This window comes from Salminus brasiliensis, chromosome 16 (assembly GCF_030463535.1).
Source record: "Salminus brasiliensis chromosome 16, fSalBra1.hap2, whole genome shotgun sequence".
In the NCBI taxonomy this organism is placed as follows: domain Eukaryota; kingdom Metazoa; phylum Chordata; class Actinopteri; order Characiformes; family Bryconidae; genus Salminus; species Salminus brasiliensis.
In genome coordinates, this window is record NC_132893.1 from 34,788,260 (window position 1) to 34,810,720 (window position 22,461).

The 22,461-nt window shown below is 40.8% G+C and overlaps 2 protein-coding genes across 3 annotated transcripts in view; both read right to left on the reverse strand.

Annotated features, from left to right (window-relative positions):
* Positions 1-1,026: 1,026 nt before the first annotated feature.
* Positions 1,027-13,907, reverse strand: ewsr1a (EWS RNA-binding protein 1a). Of its 2 annotated transcripts, none has more exons than XM_072658540.1 (16): positions 13,841-13,907; positions 12,043-12,079; positions 11,788-11,839; positions 10,461-10,599; positions 10,004-10,208; positions 9,548-9,852; positions 8,920-9,115; positions 6,673-6,710; positions 5,910-5,927; positions 5,664-5,779; positions 4,772-4,901; positions 3,738-3,857; positions 2,882-3,023; positions 2,673-2,767; positions 2,335-2,581; positions 1,027-1,437 (listed from the first exon to the last, which is right to left on the reverse strand). In XM_072658540.1, exons 1-16 carry the CDS (start codon positions 13,854-13,856, stop codon positions 1,398-1,400), a joined length of 1,896 nt encoding a protein of 631 aa, XP_072514641.1. In that variant the 5' UTR covers positions 13,857-13,907; the 3' UTR covers positions 1,027-1,397. The 2 variants fall into 2 exon arrangements, with proteins under 2 accessions (XP_072514641.1, XP_072514640.1); XM_072658539.1 differs by having other exon boundaries at positions 9,548-9,858.
* Positions 13,908-15,915: 2,008 nt separating this feature from the next.
* The window catches only part of atp6v0a2a (ATPase H+ transporting V0 subunit a2a), a 28,247-nt gene continuing 21,701 nt past the window's right edge, over positions 15,916-22,461 (reverse strand). Inside the window, 7 exon segments of the mRNA XM_072659575.1 lie at positions 15,916-16,612; positions 17,399-17,570; positions 18,022-18,139; positions 18,689-18,799; positions 19,204-19,323; positions 20,368-20,578; positions 22,077-22,195. Of these exon segments, the coding sequence (XP_072515676.1) occupies positions 16,510-16,612; positions 17,399-17,570; positions 18,022-18,139; positions 18,689-18,799; positions 19,204-19,323; positions 20,368-20,578; positions 22,077-22,195 (954 nt within the window). The 3' untranslated portion in view covers positions 15,916-16,509.

A 22,461-nucleotide genomic window follows, 5' to 3' on the forward strand; every position in this document is an offset into this window, starting at 1 on the left:
ACAAGACAGTGACCGTAAGCACACAGCCGAGACAACACAAGAGTGGCTTAGGGACAAAGGTGTGAAAAGTATTGCCATTCATTCCTCAGATAGAAGGGAGTGGAGATACAAGGGTTTAAAAGACTTCAACTGTATCAACTGAAGCTTTTTACTCCAGTAAAAGTGTAAAAGTACTGGTTTCAGAACCACTTCAAGTAGAAAAGTAAAAGTAATGGAAGGAAAACAAAGGCCGAAAGCTTAGGCCGCGCCACAGGGGTCTATAGTGAACTACCCCCCCCCCTCCCCAAAAACCCATTTCTCTAAAAGTCATAATGAGGAGAATGATCTATTAAAATGTTGATGTTAAAAATGTTGGGCTGCACTAGGCTCCTGTTTCAGCTGCAGATCTGCCCATTGAAAATGAAGCATTTCAGTAATATCAGCTCTATTAAAGGAGCGTCTCTGTGCTCTACTGAGCATTAACATGAGCTTCATGGAGGAAAATATGAGGAGTCGTTGTCTAGAAGTTCTGTAAAGCTGCAGAAAGTCAGACTTCAGAGGCGTGTGATCAATAAGCTTTATTGGAATGTAAATGTGGGGCTCAGTCGGGACGTTTCACTGCAGCTCTCTTGAGTCTCTGCCACGGACACAGTCTTCATACTAGACTACAGACGTCTGCTGTGAGCTCGCTGGAGAGGGACGGGACGTGTGCAGGTGTGATGGATCTCTTATAAACCAATAGGGAGTCAGAATGGAGTCTGTTTATACTTCTCATCCAATCAGGATCAGACTCTCACTTTCTGGATGGAGAGATTTATCTGGAGAGGGTTTTTATTGATGACGAGCCGGAATGAAAACAAAGGGAAATGAAATAGGAGGAACGAGGCTGATTTTAAAATGTAAGGAGGAGAAAGTTCAGATAATGGGGGGAAAATGTAAGAAATCAAATCTTTTTACTTTGATGTCTCCACTGCAGCCTGGGCAAAAGTGACCCATACTACCCGAATATATAAAAACAACAGCATTAATACCTCACAACTCAGAAGATCAGAACTTTTTTTTTTAATCCAACATTTTCATACAGGAATGAGAGCAGGTAAAGCAAAACAGGTGTAGGCTTAAAAAAAAAAATGATAATGATAATAATAATAATAATAATAATAGCTTGTTCCACAATAAACATCTTCCACAAATCCTGTCTGTACACGTAACTGCATGCATGGCATCCTGATCAGAAATAGAGCACAAACAAAAGAAACAAACAAAAAAGCCTAAGAAACAAATAAAAAAAATAAAAGTGTTACTAAGGACCACCTGCAGAGCAGCCATGAGCTCCATACTAACCATTATAAATACAGAATTACAAGATTTAAAATCTGTTGAATGAAAAAAATGGGGGGAGTTCAGTGAGGTGTACTTCAATATGGTCTCTCCCTCCTCTCCTGGCGATGATCTCCCCTGAGAAGAAGACAGAAGAATTTATTAAAATCAGCTGTAAGGGGGGGGACGGGACGGGACTGACCCATTCAAACCATCTCCATCAGAGCATTGGCAATATTAACTGCTGGGTTTCAAGCTCCATTACTTTCTGCTCTATTTAGCCCAGAGGAAATCAATTACCTATTTGTTTAATCTTGGGTTTAACAACACACAATATGGTGAAGCCTCAATTATCATTAATATAGTAAAATTAGGAGTGTCAGAAAATCTGCTTTATTTCCATTTTCTTACAGCAGTTCACGTAACAGCAGCACAATACTTCATGAAGGGCTGCCCACAAGCAACTGTGCCGACAGAGTGCGCATTTCTTCTCTGTACTCAATTTCAATGTGAAGAAGCAGCAATTCTATTTTTAAAAAGAACCAGCACTTAGTGCTTTTTTCTCTTCTCCAATCTATAGAATATCTGACATATGTGCACATTAAGCAGCGAGGCTCGTACTGAAAGATGCAATACAACAGTGCATCAGTACGCACCCATCTTTAACCTCATTAGAGCAGCAGTCTGTGAAATCCTATGCTATATTTAGACGCAGTTTCTGCTGTAGTATTTGCTCTATTTATTCACAGATGGAGCGCAGGAATAGAAACAGATCGAAACCCAGTTGTTTCTACAGCCCTGTATCTCCTGTGCCAGCGTATAGAAGTGTTTATTGAGGTTGTCAGACTCCGTCTCGTGCGTATGGAGTGCTGTACCTCACTCAGGTTGTACTGACCCTTGAAATGCAGCTGCTGTACTTCATGTTGCTGCCAAAAATGCTAAAAGCAATTGTGGTCATGAGAGGACTGAAACGCAGCGCAACTCAAACGCAAATGTTTATTATTATTATTATTTGATATTTTTTTAAATACTTACTTCATATCCATTTTGCCAGGTGGGCCCATTCCCCTCCCCCTTCGTCCCATGTCGTCCATGGGTGGGCCACCTCGGCCCCTGCCACCGAAACCGCCTCTGTCCATGCCACGGCCGCCTCTAAAGCCACCACGGTCTCCCCCTCTGCCCCCGCGGAAACCTCCAGGTCCTCCAGGGCCTCCTGGGCCACCCCGGTCCATTCCGCGTCCGCCACGCATTCCACCGGGGCCGCCTCGGCCACGCTCACCTCCTAAACGCATCAAGAATCGGTCAGTTATAGATGTAATTTTTCCACATGAATAAAAACAGCTCCCCATAGTGTTTACACACAGACCCTTTACCTGGAGGGAAAGGGGGTGGGCCGAAGCCTTCGGGTTTGGGCGCCTTACACTGGTTACACTCCATCCGCCAAGCAAAGTTCTGGTTACCACATCCACTATTACGGGACAGAAGAGGAAAAGGTTAGTGTGAATCATACATGGGCCTGTATTTTATACAGGTACAGAGTGCAGCCAGTGCATCAATGCCATTAGTGTATAAAGGCCCTTACGCATTAGGACACTGCCAGTCCCCTGCCCGCTGCTGCATGTTTCCTCCAGACGGTCCACCACGGCCCATTCCCCTCGGCCCACCACGCGGCACAAATCCTCCACGGTCTCCACCCCTGCCCATTCCACCACGACCCATCATTCCTGTGGGCAGGCAACGTCCTTTAAACCAAGCGCTTGTATTTGTGTTCAATCTGCTTAATAACCTTTTAATGCATTACATGCTTGGAAGACTGGAAAGACGCTCTCTCTGAGGTCAGACATTTTCTTCAAAACCTTGCGGCTGAACAGCAACCTTTCTACTGCTTCCTAATATTATGCAAATAATGTTTAATAACTGAGGTGTTTATGGACTAATGCATCCTATTCTGGTGTGTCTGAGTGTTTATACTCAATTAGGACATGTATATCCAAAAACGACACGATTTTAGTCAACCTAAGGTTACATTATCTCTGCAGCTCTCTTCAGTAAGTGTCTTTAACAAAGGGAGTCAGTCAGACCGTAAGCGGAAATGCCTCCAAGCTAGCCTACTAAGTGGTCCGACAACAACTGGGGTTTAAAATGTCCTCACACTCACACACTCACATACTACCCAAAACAGCATATTCCAATCTCTCAAATTCATAAAAAAAAATGTACAGTATTTCGCATTTGATAAAACACTGATCTAATCAATCTGTAGCTCTGATTAAGACTTACGGTTTATTCTAACACTCAAATTGTCAAACGTTTGTCGTCAATATGCATGAGCTCATTTACATGTCTGTTCCTGATCATGTGTTTAAAGGTGCTGCTCAGTCTAAGGTTACTAAAGAGAAACACTCTTACGGATGGAGTTTCAGTAGAGAATACATTACCCCCTCGTCCCATCATGCCACCCCGATCTCCCCTCATTGGCATCCCCCCACGCATCATCCCCATCATGGGCTTCCGGCGAGCCATCGACACCTTCAGTTTCTTCCCTTGAAAGTCTTTACCTGTTGAGAACCAGATTCACAATTCCATTATAATCCCAGAATAAATATAGAATTACAGGATTTAACTGCTTATGATTCATTCATACATACACACTGCTGTAACTAATGGCCAATAGACCTTGTGTGCTGTGATGGTCTGTGTTTGTGAACTGGCACCACCTACTGGCAACATTCTATATGCAGTTTAAAATGCGACTCGGCCTTGGCTGATGAGGGAGTCTGATTAATACAATCGTTAAGACAAGCATGGTTTTCATTCCAGAGTTTAGTTACATTTTGGTATTAGACAGCAAAAATAAGGTGGATACTTTGTTTTTGAGTTAGAATGGGACAGTATTATGTTGGTTTCTTTTAGAGCCAAGCAATAGGCTTTTCTAAGCATATTGAGGATATTGTTAGTACTTAAAGAACATTAATTACCCTGTTTGTAATGAAACCTGCAGTTGATTAGACACTGGTGTATTAGCGTATCAGCAGATGCTGAGTATAAAATCACTGTACTCAGTACGGGAGAGTATCTGAATAGTAGTTTTTAAGAATTTGCTGCTACTGATGTATTTAGTCTACGATTACATGCATCGAGAAAAAAATATATGTAATGTATCGTTAAAACATCTTTAAATATTGCGATATAATATTTTTACCATATTACCCATCCTATTTCTTTCTCAGTTCTTTCTCTACTCTACAAGTGCTTTCAGTAAACAGGGATGTACTGGACTTGCTGGTCTGTGGGAATATTTGGAGGGAGTTGCCTGTCGACATACGCAAGACGCTTTAAAATGAGGACAGATCCATAACGGCTCTAGTAGAGAAAAAACCTTTCACTGTAGGAATACTTGCTATATGACATTCAATTCTTAATCCTAAATCCTGTGAGAAATGTGAAAAAGAGAAGTAACTATTAAAATTACCATCAAACCACTCCACTGCCGCCTTAGCAGACGGGGGCTCCTCGTAGGACAGGGTGGCATCACCCTTGGGCTTGCCCGTCTCCTTATCAGTGTAGATGTTCACAGCAGGAAGGCCAGTGCGCTTGTTTATCTGAAAGGGAAAACAGCAGTTGATTTAAGGAAAACTGTTACATAAAGATAAACCTCTTTACAAAGACAAACACATAACTATTATGCAAATCCAACCACTGCATTTCTCCCAATAAATGACTTTATTCAAAGCCAACCCAGACATTCTGCTGAAATAGCACTATAGGGTATACCATTACAGCAGGGTTTCTTTTTTTAAACTCCGGCTCCTGGGGGGCGGCCGTCCTGCACAGTTTAAAGTATTCCCTCTCTCAAAACATCTGACCCAGCTTATCCTTCATGAGCTGGATCTGATGATCTAGGGCAGAGGACTGAAGTCCCCAGATTTAGAAAAATTATTCTTGGGTAAGGTCTGAAAGAAAGGCCAACAAGGCAAAGCCAATAAAATCTACCTAGCATTTATGTCTGTGTAGGTAATATGCTTCCATATCACAATATTTGCATATTCTGTAAATATTGGGAAAATCTCTGTTTATTGTCTACTGAGATATATAATAATCAAAATATCCTATCAATTTTATGACCAATTAACTACAAGCATTAAATCCAGTTAAACCGGACTAATTAATCTGTGCTTCAGGTACTGACAATACCCCTAATGTGAAAATCATATGGTAAAATATCACCAAATATGTTATTATATTCATGTGTGAGATATGCAAAAGAATTGGTTTTTTATTTTATTATATATATATATATATAAAGAAAATCTACTATTTATCAAAATATGCAACAAAAGACCAACAGAAAAGCAGACCCTCACCCTGATGATCCCACTGTGCTTGAAAAAGTCAGCCACTTCATCCAGCGTAGCGTTCTCAGTCAGACCAGTGATGTAAATGGTGCTGTTCTCAGAGTCATCCTGCTCCTCTGGGCCTCCTGAGGTACATGAAAAACAACAATCCAGAAAGTGGAGATTAACAACTCTCTATTTAAGAAAAAATAATAAAGAAACAAGGAAGAAACAAATAAAGTAACCAAAAAAGAAACTGGGAGGGTGAACACTTACCCATCTCTGAATCTGGTCCTGCCGTCAAACATGAGGACGAGGGAAGGAAGAGAGAGACAGAAAGAAAGTTAGTCTGCATGCTTTACTCCCCGAGCACCTGACATGACTCTGCTACCAACTCCAGGTAAAACATCTCCAGGTAACCATTTCTCCTCGGGCACACTTGCCTCTTATCCAAAGTCATAAAGGGAGGAAAACGTTCCCACTGTGCTACGCCACAAAGTGGTTGGAATATCATATTTTTTGACTCTTAGAAAATACACTGCACAGCTGAACCTAACCTTTGTGGGTTTTTATTATTTAGTTTTTTTGCAAGTGTGCCACAAATATCAAAATGTGTAAAACCACTGAAAACCAGGGAAAACCCAAACTGGACTCCATACCTCAATTTCATATTGAAATAAAAGGCGATAACACTGGCATCGTCAGTTACCATTAAACCCTAAACAAAGCGTAAAGCGCTGACTGAAGGAGTCCAGGATTTGAATGCTTTTATTAGTTTTTTGTATTCTTTTCTTTACCATAAAACCCATTATCCTTTTATCAAAGTCAACCCTACTTCAGTATGAGGATAATGATTCAGTGAAAACCCTAAAACTCTAGCCGGCAGAGTGCATCTTTGCATGGCTTTTTTTGTCCCCCAAACCAATAAAATGAAAAAGTTCCCCTCAATAATATCAATATCCATTAAAGATGGAAGCACGAAGATTTTAAAAAAGGAAAAAAACTAGTGTATGCTCTTGTAATTCTCATTAAAACTTACCACCAGGCTTAATGAAGCCACCTCTGTCTCCAGCGGTGCTGGGGGAATAAGCGGAGATATGAAGGCGATTTTCCCTTTAAACAGCCACTTCAGTACCACAGAATGGGGAGTTATGGAGTTATGGGGGAGACTGTACAGTTCTGGCTCTACACACCCCCAACATGGCCCTTAACCCCACCTCTAGTTACAATTTCAGACTTATACTTGTATAGGGAGCTATTCTAATGACAAAAAGCTTTTGCCTGTGGCTTAATTAAGTCCTTTACATACTCGTGGCTGAACAGTGATGAGTTTCTGAACTGAATGTTAATAATAAAAATAAAAAAAGGGGGGGGGGGAATTCTTTCTTTATTACCACAGGGGTGGAAAACCCCAATAACGTTATAAATGTTAGATATACAAAAAGGAAAAGTTTAATTGTTTCAGGCGCAGCCCAGCTACTGTACCACCAATAAAACACTGCATACTGGGATGTTAGAGACTTTTCAGAAATGATCAGAAAACGATCAGCAGCAGCAGCACACTTGCAACATGACTCAGTATGCAAAATGAGTCCTTTGCAATAAAAAAGGCAGGCATTTTCCCCCCTAGCTGCATCTGAAACAATCTGCTTACAGAAAGCTGATACATGCACTTTCAGTCAAATAAAACAAACAAACAAACAAATAAATAAAAAAAATACACCATTTGTTTACATATGTTTGAGATATAATTACACAAAGTAAAATGCCATCACAAACATGGTCAAAATTACCATTACGAGTACCAGTACAAGTTTTTCTCTCTTTTCTTTTTGTTAAAATAAACATACAACACTTTTCTCTGTGATCCCCCTGAAGGGATTAAAGACACTTGAACCATCGCTCCGCTTTAAATGACGCCATCAACTCTTTATGTCCCCATTTGAAAAGGCTGCCGGGCCAGACTGAACTGAGTAGCGGTACTGTAAATGTATTGCTGTGTTAACATGGCTCTCACTTTGTTACCTGCAGCGTATAAATGCGACAAAGCATGTTAAAGAAAAATTGCTCATATTCAACTTCACAAGAGACAAATGCAATATTCACACTTTATGAATAATATGAATAGATATTATTCCCATAACTCATGAGGGGAAAGAGAAAATGGATGCAGTGTACTGGTGTAACATTTACCAATCAATCAATCACCTTCTAACAAGGTATAACAAGGAAACTTAAGTATTTTTGCATTTGGATTTTGGGTGCAGACACCAAAATATAAGTACTTAAATAAAAAAAAATCTGACTGAAAGGATATCCATAACAGGATTTTAAAAACCCACTGCATTCACTTTCAAACACCACCTTTCTTACACTTATACAATGGAATGTGTGCAAACCTTTTTGGGAAAATTAAGTCATTGGTTACCTTTTGGAACAAATCATACAGTGTTACCATACAATTTTAAGGGCTTCTTGACCCAAAGGTTTATCAAAACCCTTTGAAAACCTTTAATTTGGAGGGGAATACAGAAAAAAAAATGGTATTTGCTCAACAGACGAGATACTGGGGTGACTAAGCCATTCTCCCTTCGGTGCTTCCAAAATATAAAATTTAACCCATCTATGGGCAACGATAAGCACTCGGCTATTACCATGACTCTAAACACATTGCTCTAGAAAACCCCAGAGATTTGTGTGCACATACACTGCTGGCCAATAGCAGCCCATGTGTTTTAAGAATTAAAACAGGTTAAGTGATCCTAACTTAAAGAATCTCTAACAGACTCCTCATTTCCCACTCAAATGCTAATATAACCACTGTATAATCAAATGTTTAAAAGAGGAATAAACCCCAGTAGTGAAGCTTATCAAGCTGTAACACTTCTGCATGTGCAGGAAAACCTAACCTCTGAGACACCAAATAGATTATTTATAAAAGGAATTGATGATTTACCCCCAAAATAACCTCTTACCTTCGGCCATGTTGGTGAGGGCTGAGAGCATTATACAGAAAACTAACCAAACTGGTGCATTACTTAATCTTAAAACTTGGCTTTAAATACTGAATGTTTTGTACCCGATCTAGCTGGCTTATGTTTTGTGAGAAAGACAAGCTTCGCCTTAGCCGTACTCAACACTGCACTGAATCACACTAACAGTATAAAACCCATGTGGCTTCATTTACAGCGCTCTCAGACCCTGTATGGCCGTTTGCAGTTCCTGTAAGAAGGAAAGAATGGTGCACAGAACTGTTCTGGAAAGACACACACACACTCACACTTACCCCATGCCTCCACGACTCATGCCACCACGCATTCCACCACCTCCTCGCATCATGCCCCGGTCAAACCCACCACGGCCACGTCCGCGGTTGTCCCCCCCTCCCATGCCACGGCCCTCTCCTGGACCCCCATAGCCACCGGAATCCGGGCCAGAGTAGCCACCACCCATGCCATTCGGGTGGTCCTGCCTATAGTTACCTGCATGGAGAGGGCAAGAGAGAGAGAGACAGAGAGAGAGAGAGACAGAGAGAGAGAGAAGAACCAAAACATAAGAATCCAAACATTTCTTACAATAATAATTAAACCTAAACTACTCACTACTTCACCCATTTTGGGTATAAGAGTATACAAATAATATAATACTGTATAGTTAGTATACAGTAGTAGTGATAATCATACTACTACTACTAATAATAATAATAATAAACATAATAAACACCACATATTAAAAACAGGTTTTTAATAATATAGCTTACTGCATATATAGCACCAACAATGGTGTACACCTGGCCATACTACAGGTCTTTATGAATTCTGATTGTCATTTTCTTCATATTCTACACCCTTCTTTTTTACTTGCACAAGCAAATTCTTATACAAGCGTCCACATCTCATCTTGCACATACATACCATACTGACTGGGCGGTTTGTAGTCATTCTGACCATATCCACCTCCGCTGCTGCCCTGCTGGCCATACTGGCTGGAGGGAGGCTGACCATAGGACCCAGATGGCGGAGCATAGCTAGAAGGTGGAGCTTGCTGCTGCTGAGGAGGAGCCTGCTGCTGATATCCACCTTGCTGGCCATAGGAGCTCTGCTGGCCATATCCTTGCTGGCCCTGGTAACTGCCCTGCTGCTGCTGGGAGTACGACCCCTGCTGGGGAGGCTGGGAATAGGAGCTCTGCTCATAGCTGGAAGGCTGCTGGCTGCTAGAGCTGTAACTGAGAAATACCAAAAACACTGACTAATGGAATATAGTGATGCCAGTACCAACACCAACCCTGATGATCAAGTTTTTTTTTAATTTAATTAAAGGATATAATATTAACAAAAAGAATGGTGTGGCTCTCAGGTCTGACAAATTACCTGGGAGGTGCAGAGGATGCGGGCTGTTGTCCGTACCCAGGATAAGCAGGCTGGGCTCCATAGCCAGCCTGGCCACCATATGAGGCCTGATTGCTGCTGGAGGAAGAAGCAGCAGCAACAGAAGAGGCATCATAGCCACTGGCTCCATATCCCTGTACAGGCTGGCTATAGCCCTGTGAGCCAGCCGGGGTAGCGCTGTAGCCACCTACAAAAACCAATGCAAACAAATGATTAATATTTTTGGAGTTATGTATTAAGTTAATTAAGTTTCCCTAAATAATTACATTAAAACATTGTTTGCTTATATAAACATCTAGTATTGAATCTATGAGTCTGTCAAATTTCTCTCATTCATTAAAGTATGAAAATGACCGAACCATTAGATCGTACAAAATTATAACCTTTTAACCTTTAAATAGTTAAAACACAATTAAGAATGACTTAATTAATGACTCACCGCTAGCTGGTGGCTGCTGCCCATATGAAGACCCATAAGCCTGCTGGCTGTAACCCCCAGATGAGCTGCCAGTTTGAGAGTAGGCTGAATCGGCAGGCTGGGTGTATGAGCCATAGCCCTGCTGCTGTCCATATGACTGCTACAAAAACAGAAATGCTTCATAAGCCTATTCACATTCCCAAGGCTCCAGATGAAGCTCATTACACATTAAGCACGAAATATTTACTGAGATGGTCGTTGCAGTGTGTTGTGGAGCATAGTCCGCTTTCACACAGGCACTTTATTTAAGGACTGTGAAAACATGCTTCTTCAGTACAGAAAAAAAGACCTGGTACAATTCCTGAAACATCAGTGGGAAGGCTCCATGTTGTTTTACAGGTAAGCTTTGCTAAACACTCCCACTGATCTGATTGTACAGCATTCTTTCAGAAACAGAACAGAATCAGAAATACTGTATTGATCCCAGGAGGGAAACTGCAGTTGTTACAGTTGCAACCATTTGTGTAATAATAAACACTATAAAATATACATTACATAAAATAAACTAAATTGAAAACAGAGAGGAAAAAAAATGTGTACAATGTGTGTGTGTGTGTGTGTAAATATAGTAAAGTGGCATACTGGTAATAACTGACAATAAATATGGAAAGTTATTGCACCTGCGTTACTGGACACATTAAATTAAATTACTATTTAAATTATTATTGTTTGATGGCCACAGATAGGAATGACCTCCTGTGGCGCTCTGTGGTGCATGTTGATGGAATGGAAATATTATTTGCAAACAGTGAGGAATAGACTTTAGTTACTATTATTACTATTTTTAACCTGTACTGGACTTCTTACTACAGTAAACTTAAAAAATATACATTTTAAAATATATACACAAAAATATCTATATCTCTATATACCCATCCATCTACACACACACCTACCTAACTTTTCCCCTATTCAGGTTCAGCATTTTACATTTTATCTTAAGTTATCTTAATTATTCAAAATGCTCCAGTTAAGCAGGATAAGGAGACTGACCGAATTTCTGTTGACCTACATAGCAGCCACAACAAGAAAGCACCACCACCATGTTCTAGTTCAAATTGTTTAATAAGACAATAATTATTTCAGTAGACGAATGACTTACTTCTACTGTATATTATGACTATTATTAAAATGAATATTATAAACAAACTATACATACATATACATATATATATATATATACACATAGCCAATTATGAATGAATTAAGTATCAAATGTATTTAACCTATAGCAGCAAGCCTCACTACACATTACATTTAAAACAGAGGACTTGCAATGGAGTCTTACCTGGGCACCTTGTCCATAGGCCTGAGAGGGCTGGGCAGCGTAGGAGCTGTACCTGAAAGTAAACAAACACACATTAACAAGGATATAGACCATAAAGTTCTGTCTGAAATAAATACAATTTATATATATATATATATATATATATATATATATATATATATATATATATATATATATATATATATATATATATACACACACACATACACACACACACACACACACACACACACACACACACAGCAGCATTCTTACCCTTGCTGGCCTCCGGCCTGCCCGTAACTGTTATAATCTGCATCAACAAAACTCAGTGTCGGTCAGTCTGAAAATATGATGTTTAACACATATTCTAAACACTGCACACACAAACTGCCTCCAAAATCTACAAACAAATCAAAACTATTAGTCATTCTCACTGGTGTTTGAAGATCTTTTTAATTGCACATCCCAAAACAATTACTGTATACACCAGAGAGGCCTCAACACCCCGGAGAACCACGTGACAAATTCATAATTGCTCAGCTGCCATTAGAACTCCCCAATCAACCGAATAAGCAGAACCACGCGTGGCCTGGGACGCTCATCGTTCAGACAGGATCCATGACACTAATTAAATTAATAATTAATATTAATTGTGCCATCCCAAAGACAGAGCTTTAAAGGCAACAGATCATGGTTTGACCTGCATTGACAGAAAGAGAGGCATCAACCATTCCTTCAGTTTATTAACTTATTAAATTGAGGAAACATGTTTTAATCAAAACGAAATATTAATAATAATTAATGAAATAAAAGGAATTTAAATGATATTTTTCTAGCTTGATACACTGTATGGACAAAAGTATCTGGACACCTGCTCATTCAAAAAGTGTTGGAGGAACTGGATCTACTGTCCAGGGAAGAAGGCTTTCGGCTAGATTTTGGAGGAACATTGCTCTGAGGATTTGATGGCATTCCATGACATGAGCGTTAGTAAGGTCAGGATGTTATATGATGATTATGATGATGATGATGATCATCATCATCATCATCACCTCCTCCTCACCTCATTCCATCCAAAAGTACTGGATGGAGCTCCACCACCATCATTAAAAAAAGGGGGCTCAATGCTGGGGGGCTCTACACCCCTCTAGCCCACGCCTGGCATTATTTCATTCATATTTATGCATGTCCTATTCTATTGGCAGTATTGGCTACTTCTCTACAAAGTAGTTAGAATACCTTCATTAGAAGGGGTGTCCAAAAACATTTGGACACGTAGCTAGTGCACTGTGGAGACCAGCCCCGTCTCTGAGCTTCAGACTGCAGTAATATCTTAATATCTACACCCAGGATCTGCTGTTATGATGATATTTTGCATTTAGGTCGCAGAAAACAGACAGATTGGTTCACATCTGACCACAAAAGGGACAGAGCTGGCCCTGAAAGCCTGAGAGGCTCAGAGGTGTGATGGACACCGGGCTGAATGAATGAACAGCTGGAGGCGGCGGCGGCGGCTGCCTGCCTAATTTCATAACCCACAGATTTGTATTATTTAAAAACATGAACGTAAAATTAACCTTTAAGATGAACATGTATGATCTGAACGCTTGGCTTGTTTTTATTTATTTATTTTTAAGGTAAAATCCGAGATTAAAAAGTGTGTGTCGCTCACCGCTGTCAGTGCGCTAGCCAGTCGTGCTAGCTAGCTATAGCTAATTGACCTTAACAGCAACAACTGAACAACCAATAAACCTCAGCACAGCTAAAAACAGCTCATTTCATACATATTATATATATAAATAATAAGGATTAAAGCGTTTAAACGTTTAAACGACGAGCTGTGTTAGCCAGTTAGCACCAGCGAGCTACAGCCAGGCGCCGAGTCTAACGGCAACGGCGGCTAAATGACAACCAGCTAGCTACATAAACCAAAATATGACCCAGCTAACTGACCTATCCAGGCACAAACAACATGTAAAAAAACCACAAGTCTTTCCCAAACAATTTCCGATGAAACCTGCTTATCTCCCACTATTAATAAAGGCTGTTTCTCGCATATTTTAACCGTTACCTGCAGCGGACGCCATTTCGTGCTCCCTCTATGCCCAGTGTCCACAGGCCCGAGCTGCGCATGCGCAAAGACACTTCAGCTGCTACCATTCAGCTGCATTCATGTTTAAATCAGAAATGGTTTAAATATCGTTAAAATGTCCATTAAAGTGTCTGATCTGATTAAAATGTCAGGTTTTACATTTAGACTTCTAAACAAGACGCATTTAAGCTCAGTCTGTGGCGGGTTTGAATATATATTCTGTAAATGGGCCCCTCCTCAGAAATACACAAATACATAAACCTGAGTGTAAATATTACAGATTTACCAATAAATACTGTTTATTATATATATATTATATATATATATATATATATATATATATATATATGTATATATGCTACACTTCAGAATTTATCATTCACATTGAATTGCTAATAAATTATATAAAAGCAGTTTTGGTGGCAGAAAATGCACTAAATGATCCAAATACTTTGGTCTTGGGTTTAATTAATGATCAGGAACATAAGAAACTGTGAGTCCTCCACAGAGCTGTTGATTATTTTAAAACCAACGAATAATGCAGCTAATTATATATATATATATATATATATATATATATATATATATATATATATATATATATATATAATATATAAGTATAAGATAATCCTTTTATAGTAATATATAATATAAGATAATCCTTTATTAGTCCTGCAGTGGGGAAATTCTCTCTCTCTCTCTCTCTCTATATATATATATATAGATATAGATAGATAGATAATATATAAGTATAAGATAATCCTTTTATAGTAATATATAATATAAGATAATCCTTTATTAGTCCTGCAAGGGGGAATTCTCAATATATATATATATATATATATATAGGTCAGGTGTTTTATATGATAATTAAATCTCAATGTATCTGAGATAGACTGTAAACATATAGAATTGACTGAGAATACTTACAGTGCATGATTGACCATTCAGTCTCTTTTTGTGCCTAGAATACCTCAAAACCTAATGTTAATATCCAGCATTTCAATAAACACACTATTATTGTGTATATAAAATATATTACTATCATAAGAGATTCCAAACTTATATTTATATATATATAATGCAGTACTTAATACTATACTCATATTACTTAATTACTATACTACATATATACTTAATACTATCATTAATATTTATACACTATGCTGCAGTCCTAACTATATAACATTGCATCTACACTGATCAGCCCTAACATGAAACCCACTGCCAGGCGAAGTGAAGAACATGGATGATCTGCTTCCAGTGGCTCCTGGCAAGAGGTGGGATCTACCTACTAGAATCTACCTGAAGGTGATGGAGATGGAGATACTTTGACAAGAACTGAACTGTGATGTTCTAGATAGACGACTGGGTTAGAACATCTCCAGAACATCAGGCATCAGGTCCTGTGGGGTGTTCCTCCCGTTATGCAGTGGTCAGTACCTACCAAACATGCTCCAAGGAAGGACAACCGGTGAATGGGTGAAAGGAGCATGGAGGCCCAAGGCCTATAGATGCGGCCCACCTCACAACTTACAGGACTTGCTGCCAGAGACCACAGCGGGACACCTTCAGAGCTATTTTGGTGGCACGTATTTGAATCTATATCACCTGATATTATATATGCAGAGGTTCTACGCTATTAGCACCCATCAGTACATTTCGTACGTTTAAGAGCGTTCCAACACGTTTAGGTGAAGCAGCATTTCAATATACATGCTATTATTGTTTATATATAATATATTAGTATCATAAGAGATGTATGTATAAATATTAAAAATATATCAATTATACACTATGCTGCAGTCCTGACTATATAACGGCACATCTACACTGATCAGCCCTAACATTTAAACCACTGCCAGGTAGCTGCTTCACTTTTAGGACTTACACACTAAGCCCATCACTGATGAAGAATAAGACGTTAGACCTATAAACAAATAGCAAACTCTCACAGATCAGCTCTGCTCCTCACATCTCATCTCAAGCAAACTAAGGCCAATAAGTAAAAAATTAAGTAAGAAAGATGACCAGCCATCAGGAATCTCTCTTTTTGTAAATGATGCTTTAATACTGTACTCAATGAAAATTTCAATGAAAATTCTATCTAGTATGAAAATGATGACTTTTTCTGCTTGTAAAGTTTACCTGAAACATCACAAGCTTCCTTCTCATAATGAGAGCGTGTGCGTGCTTCAGATCCCCGGAAGAGAGACCACTAACTCAATATTCCCATTTCAGTGTGGCATACAAAACTGTATCTGGAAAAATACTTATGGCACTTTTGAAATCTGATATGATGGAAATGTCAGTGAATAAATAAGAAGGGCTTAGAGTAGAGGTCGACGCTCTAAATATAAATATACCAGCAGGGCCTTATTGACAACCTTATTTCAAGCCAGCAGATGCTGAGTGGAACCGGTTCTGATCGTCAGTGGCAGATATCGCCGATATGGATGGGTTTATCTAAGGCAGTCAAGTCTTTCTTGATCCTGCTTAACAAAAAAGTTTAAATGGTGCAAAGAGAAATGCGATGAAACGTCCAGTCGCTGCCGCTAGTTCTGTCGAGCCGCTGTGAGGAAACAGGAGGAGTGCAAGTCGCGGTAAGCCGGGGTGGATTAGCTCGGGACTCAGACTTTCCTCACTGCTCACAGTAATCCATCCTGCTCAAAGACGGAGGGAAGGAGGGAGAAGTCGAAGGGGGCGAATTTAACACCTGTTCCACTGTAGAATTTGTTCTGAAATTCCACCCTGGAGAGAGATAGAGAGAGAGAGAGAGAGAGTATTGGTGAGAGAGTGAATCTGCATACTTGTAAAGCAGTGACCACTGGTTGGTTAAGCATCCCTAAACTTCCCTAAAAATTCATTTTTGGCCCTGAGAGCTCCAGCGGACTAAGGCACTGTCACCATGATCGGAGGAACGCTGGTTTGAATCCCGGTCATGCTGTTAGCCATTGTCTCTCTCCCCACATCGCTTCACCGCGGTGCTGACCGTCGCTGGTATCTGCGGGTGGGTGCATCAAAGCCGGGTATGCGGCTCCAGGCGTGTTTTGGGTGCCCGGTGACGTTGCAGTTCGAAAAATGAGTGGGGGACATGTGTTGGTCCAGCCTCAGTAATGTCGGGGGGGTGGGGGGAACGCACAGGTTGGGTAATTGGTGACACAAATTGGGAAGAAATTGGGTGAAAAAACAGATAAAAAAAGTATAAATTAAAAAATAACCTCAGCTGGAGGTTGGAGTTGGAGGAGCATTACTGTGAGGATTCGAATGCATTCAGCGACAAAAGTGTTAGTGAGGTCAGGATGTTGGATCGATGATCACCACCCCACCTAATCATCCCCAACTCACCCCTCAAGTACTGGAGGGAGCTCCACCACCATCATTCAAGAGATCACAGCTCCACTGCCTAAACTAATGCTATGTCCCAAAACCGTATACTGTGACAATACAGAAGTGAACCATTCACAGACTGTGTTTATTGTGTGTGTGTGTGTGTGTGTGTGTGTGTGTGTGTATAATATTTGTGTGTGTGCTGACCAGTGCAGGCGCAGGGCGTGCAGGAAGGCGGAGAGTCCCTCCATGACCAGCAGGATGGAGACGGTAAGGATGGCGAAGAGACTGAAAACAGGGGTGAGAACCAGCACCCCCAACCTGGAGCTAATCCTCAGAGCAACACGCAGGACCATTGCCCACAGCACCTCAGACAGCTCTGAGACACACACACACACACACACAAATAGAAACAGAAAAAAGGCTTATATTTTTATACAATTTTGTGAACCATTTTATGAAAATATCCATATACAGTACGTATGTGTGTGTTTGTGTGTGTGTGTGTGTGTGTGTGTGTGTTAAGGTGATACACAACATGGAGACAGATAAGGAAAGAGTACGACTGAATGGCAGAGAGAGCGGGCGAGGCAGAGCACATATGAGAAAAAGAGAGAGAGAGAGAGAGAATGGATCTACTACATAAAAAAAACTCACAACAACTTTCACAACAAACCTGAACCGGACCTGAACCGGACCTCTACATTATAGTATATTACAGTATATGTGATTAATAAACATGGACTATGACTTTAAGCTCAAAATCCAGTAGCTCAGTCTTTGTGTGTGAGTGTGTTTGTGTGTTTCTCTGTGTGTGTGTGTGTACTGACGAGCATGAGCCAGGCTGAGGGCCCACAGGCGCAGGTACGATGCCGTGTTGGAGATGCAGCCCAGGCAGTACTCTATAGTGTGAATGGCCTGATGTAGGAAAACATCTCCAAAATCAAACTGGAAAACAAACCAACACAAATCAGCTCACATTACAAATCCACTACATGGACAAAAGTATCTGGACACCATCTGCTCATTTAAAAACAATTGATCCTGCTTTTGTTGGAGTACCTGTCTCTACTGTCCAAGAAAGGCTTTCTACTAGATTTTGTTGCAGAGCATTGCTGTGCGGATTTGACTGCATTCAGCGACAAGAACACAGTTCTTCCACTGCTCAACAGGTCAATGCTGAGGGGCTTTATACCCCTCTACTAGCCCACACCTGGCGTTAGGCAGCATGGAGCCAATAGCTTCATGATGTTGGGTCCTATTCTATTGGCTGTACTTCTCTACAGGGACTGAACAAGCTTCGAGTGTATTTGCACATCTGTGTCAGCAATGGGTGAAACTTAAAGTAGCTGAATGCACTCATTAGAAGAGGTGTCCACAAACATTTGGACATACAGTGTCAGAAAACACATTAGCAAGTCTATTGATCTCCTAGGTGGGAACGCTGCATAGACATCTCTGTTTCAGGTCATGTTGGGTTGGGAGTTTGGGTCTGACCTCTTGAGGGCTGCAGTCTCGGCCCGGGTGATCGTCCAGGCCTTCTTCTTCATCGTGAACGATAGACGGGGACAGATCGTCCTCACTCAAACGTCGAACTCGCTCATAGCCCTGTGCATAGAAAAATTTAAAAACAAGGCACTGTGAACACCCCCCCTGAACACACACAAAAGAATACAAAAAACAAATCAATAATAATTAAATCATTAATACTAATAACAATAATAATATTAATAATTATTAGTAGTAATATTATTATAGTTTTGTGACTGTAAAGCAACTTTTGAGTAAAAGAAAGATGGTATATGAAAGAATGAATGATTACCTCCCATCTATAATAATAATAATAATAATAATAATGTATCATGTTACATTATATTTAATTTCTCATTATAATTTTGAGCTGTTGGTCATGTTAATGCTTTTGGTAATAGAAATCATTAATGACTTTCTGTGTCTATGAAATAGTCTCGACATGCAGCATCGCATAATAGTCAACAAGCACGTACACACACCCTGTGGACTCCCAGACTCTTGCTGCCGTGATGGAGCCAGTAGAGGTAAAGCGGTTTCCCCAGCAACAGCACAGGAACACACAGCAGAGCAACGACCACCAGGAATGCCTGCAGGCCCGTCTGTTACACACACACACACACACACACACACACACACACACACCACACTACATTACACATTACTAAACACAGCATAGACATGCACACCCCAGCATTTATACTGCATCACACTGCACTATACACTCAGCTGCTGAGATGTTCAGATGTCACACACAGATGCTGAGCAGATGTGCTGGATGTTCTTGACTGATCAATCGCTCTGCAATTAAAGAAGCACTAAATATATCTGCATGTGACACCAATATGATGAGACCTCCACACTGCTCATCTGTGAGGGCTAAGGAAAGAGGACATTCAGGTGAAGTCATGGCAACACGATCACCAGATTAACTAAGAGCTTGCTGGACTGTGTGGAGGAGAATTACCCTGACCACTGCAGGAGGAGTGTGGACAGCAGTGAAGAACATGTGCCATTCATTAGTTTATCAGCCTCCTACAGAAGCTCCTATGTTGCAATTTTAACTAAAAATCAGCAGCTTCAGGATCATGCTGATGCTCCACTGACTGTAACAGGGAGAACGGCGTCTCCGTCAGTCCCACTCCGGGCCGGAGCGCTGCTGCTGCTGCTACTGCACTATGGAGGTTTGGTGGTGGAGCTGCAGGAGGAGAACCTCTCTCCAGAACTGCTGCTGTGTAACGCTGCAGAACCCATAGAGTCATATTAGTGTAAAATCCTGTAGTAGTACTCTACCACCTCAGCCCACATGCTTCTCTACCTTCAGATCAGGTTGTCCAGAAATGCATGTGTACAGCTAGCTGTCCATGAGGGGGCGCTCAAAATGTATTTAATTATGGCGGTGATGCAAAAGTGGACTACTCTCCCTACCTGTAGGGGGAGCCCCAGGAGCAAAAATACTAATTCTCACATAATGCTGCTTTAAAATTAGTATCGGCCACAAATCTTCCTATGAGTAAGGCCCCCGATCTGGAGATGTGATTGGCCAAACGGCCAAAAAGGTCAGTATTACAAAGGCTAACATCACAGTAGCGATTAATATGCAATCTTGTGCACACACATATATACACACACACACAAACACACACCTGTCCAGGATACAGTGGTGTCGTGGCATTGCTCTGCATGAGGAACATGCTGATGAAGTGGATGAGAATACTGGGGGCCGTCCTCGACTCCCGGGCAGAAAAGGCCAGCCATTTATAGAAGATCATGAACACCAGGTAGCCGAACAGACAGAGCAGGAAGAGCAGCTCCGGCAGGAACAGGAGGTACAGCTTAAACTTCTGCCTGAAATGCCTGCAAAAAAAACACAGTCCAGACAATCAGACCTGCTACATGGTGCTAAGGTAGGCCTATATCATCACACACTACATATATACTTTATATATATACTTTACATATAACATAGAGAGACAATATTAGCCACAATTACACATGGATACAAGCTAATAAAAATTACAAGTAAAATAAAACAATTCTTTATGAATTTTTAATACCAATTTAATTGATTCATTAATGCTTTTTTTTACACAGTTTGCTTGCCTTTGCCAGCTCAGGTGGTATAGTGGAGAACTGTAACAGTGCTAAAATGGCCATATTTAGGTTATTGGTCCAAATCTGGCTCAGAGAAGAGGTTCCTGCAACGTCCCCTAGGATAAATTTTGGAATTTCTTTTTAACATTCCCAGCATTTCCATAACATCCTGCAGTCAGTGCATCAGCTGTGTGGTGCTGATTCAACAGATATTCAGCTTTTTCTGTCTGTTCTAATAAACATCTAAAAGATTTTGGCCAAACCAATCAAATCAATTTGCCGTTTTTAATCCAGTGCATCCATCCTGTCAGCCCGTGTGACTCCAACATGCTAACTGAGCCTGTTTTAGGTACTGCAGTAAGAGAGAAGGTAGTGATGGGTGGTATGACGGTTCCTGGTACACCTACAGTCTGTCTTTATTGCGTACCGCAATACGTTTATTGATATATAAAAAATGAGCACTGTGTAATTTAGACGCATCACCAACAGCTCAAATTCTTAGCACAGCGCTGCTAGTGACAGCAGGCTAGCACACAAACACTCCATAAACATAACATCTGCACTATGATAAATGTTTATATCATCTGTAACCTTTTATACATAATAGTTTGTTATATATATAAATATATATGTATATACATACAAACTATATAGGCTATATATAGGCTATTAATGACAGGGTTGTGGGTTCGATTCCCGGGCTCGGCAAGCTGCCAATGTTGGGCCCTTGAACAAGGCCCTTCACCCTCTCTGCTCCTGGGTGCTGGAGTTGGCTGCCCACCGCTCTGGGTGTGTGTGCTCACTGCCCCTAGTGTGTGTGTGGGTATAATGTGGAGGACACATTTACAGTTACAGTGACAAATACGTCCAAAAAAACCTACATTTTGTACATAAAATATTTGAGGAAGAGTTTGGGAAAAAATTAAGAGACCACTTAAAATCTGCAGCTGTTTTATTCCAGACATTTCATCAAACAGAGCTGAGTTATTTGAATCTGCAGACTATGAACGGCATAAAGTCCCACAGCAATGTGAAAGACTAGTGGAGAGCCGGCCGAGACAGGAGAGCTGGGTTTGGTGGTCGAGGTTATTTCAGCATAGTGATTTCTGAATGCTAACTGCTATGCTGTAAGGTGAATGTTAGCTGAATGTAAGGTGAATGTCAGGTGAATGTTAGCTGTATGTAAAGTGAATGTTAGGTGAGCGTCCACGCTGCATCTATACTGGACCATCCAAACAAAGTGACAAAAAAATAAACTCACAGGTAGTTAAAGACACTGAGCACCACGCCGAAGCTCATGTGCACGACTCCGATGATCACAGACATCTTCATCTTATAGGAGTTCAGAAAGGTCAACCGGTTCACTGCCATGTTCCAAATCTACAGAGAGAGAGAGAGAGAGAGAGAGAGAGAGAGAGAGAGAGAGGGAGAGAGAGAGAGAGAGAGAGAGAGAGAGAGAGAGAGAGAGAGAGAGGGAGAGGAAGAGAGGGAGAGAGAGAGAGGGAGAGAGGGAGAGAGAGGGAAAGGAAGAGAGAGAGAGAGAGGAGGGAAGGAGAGACAGAGAGAGAGGGAGAGGGAGAGAGGGAGAGAGAGAGAGAGAGAGAGAGAGAGAGGGAGAGAGAGAGAGAGACACAGAGAGAGAGAGA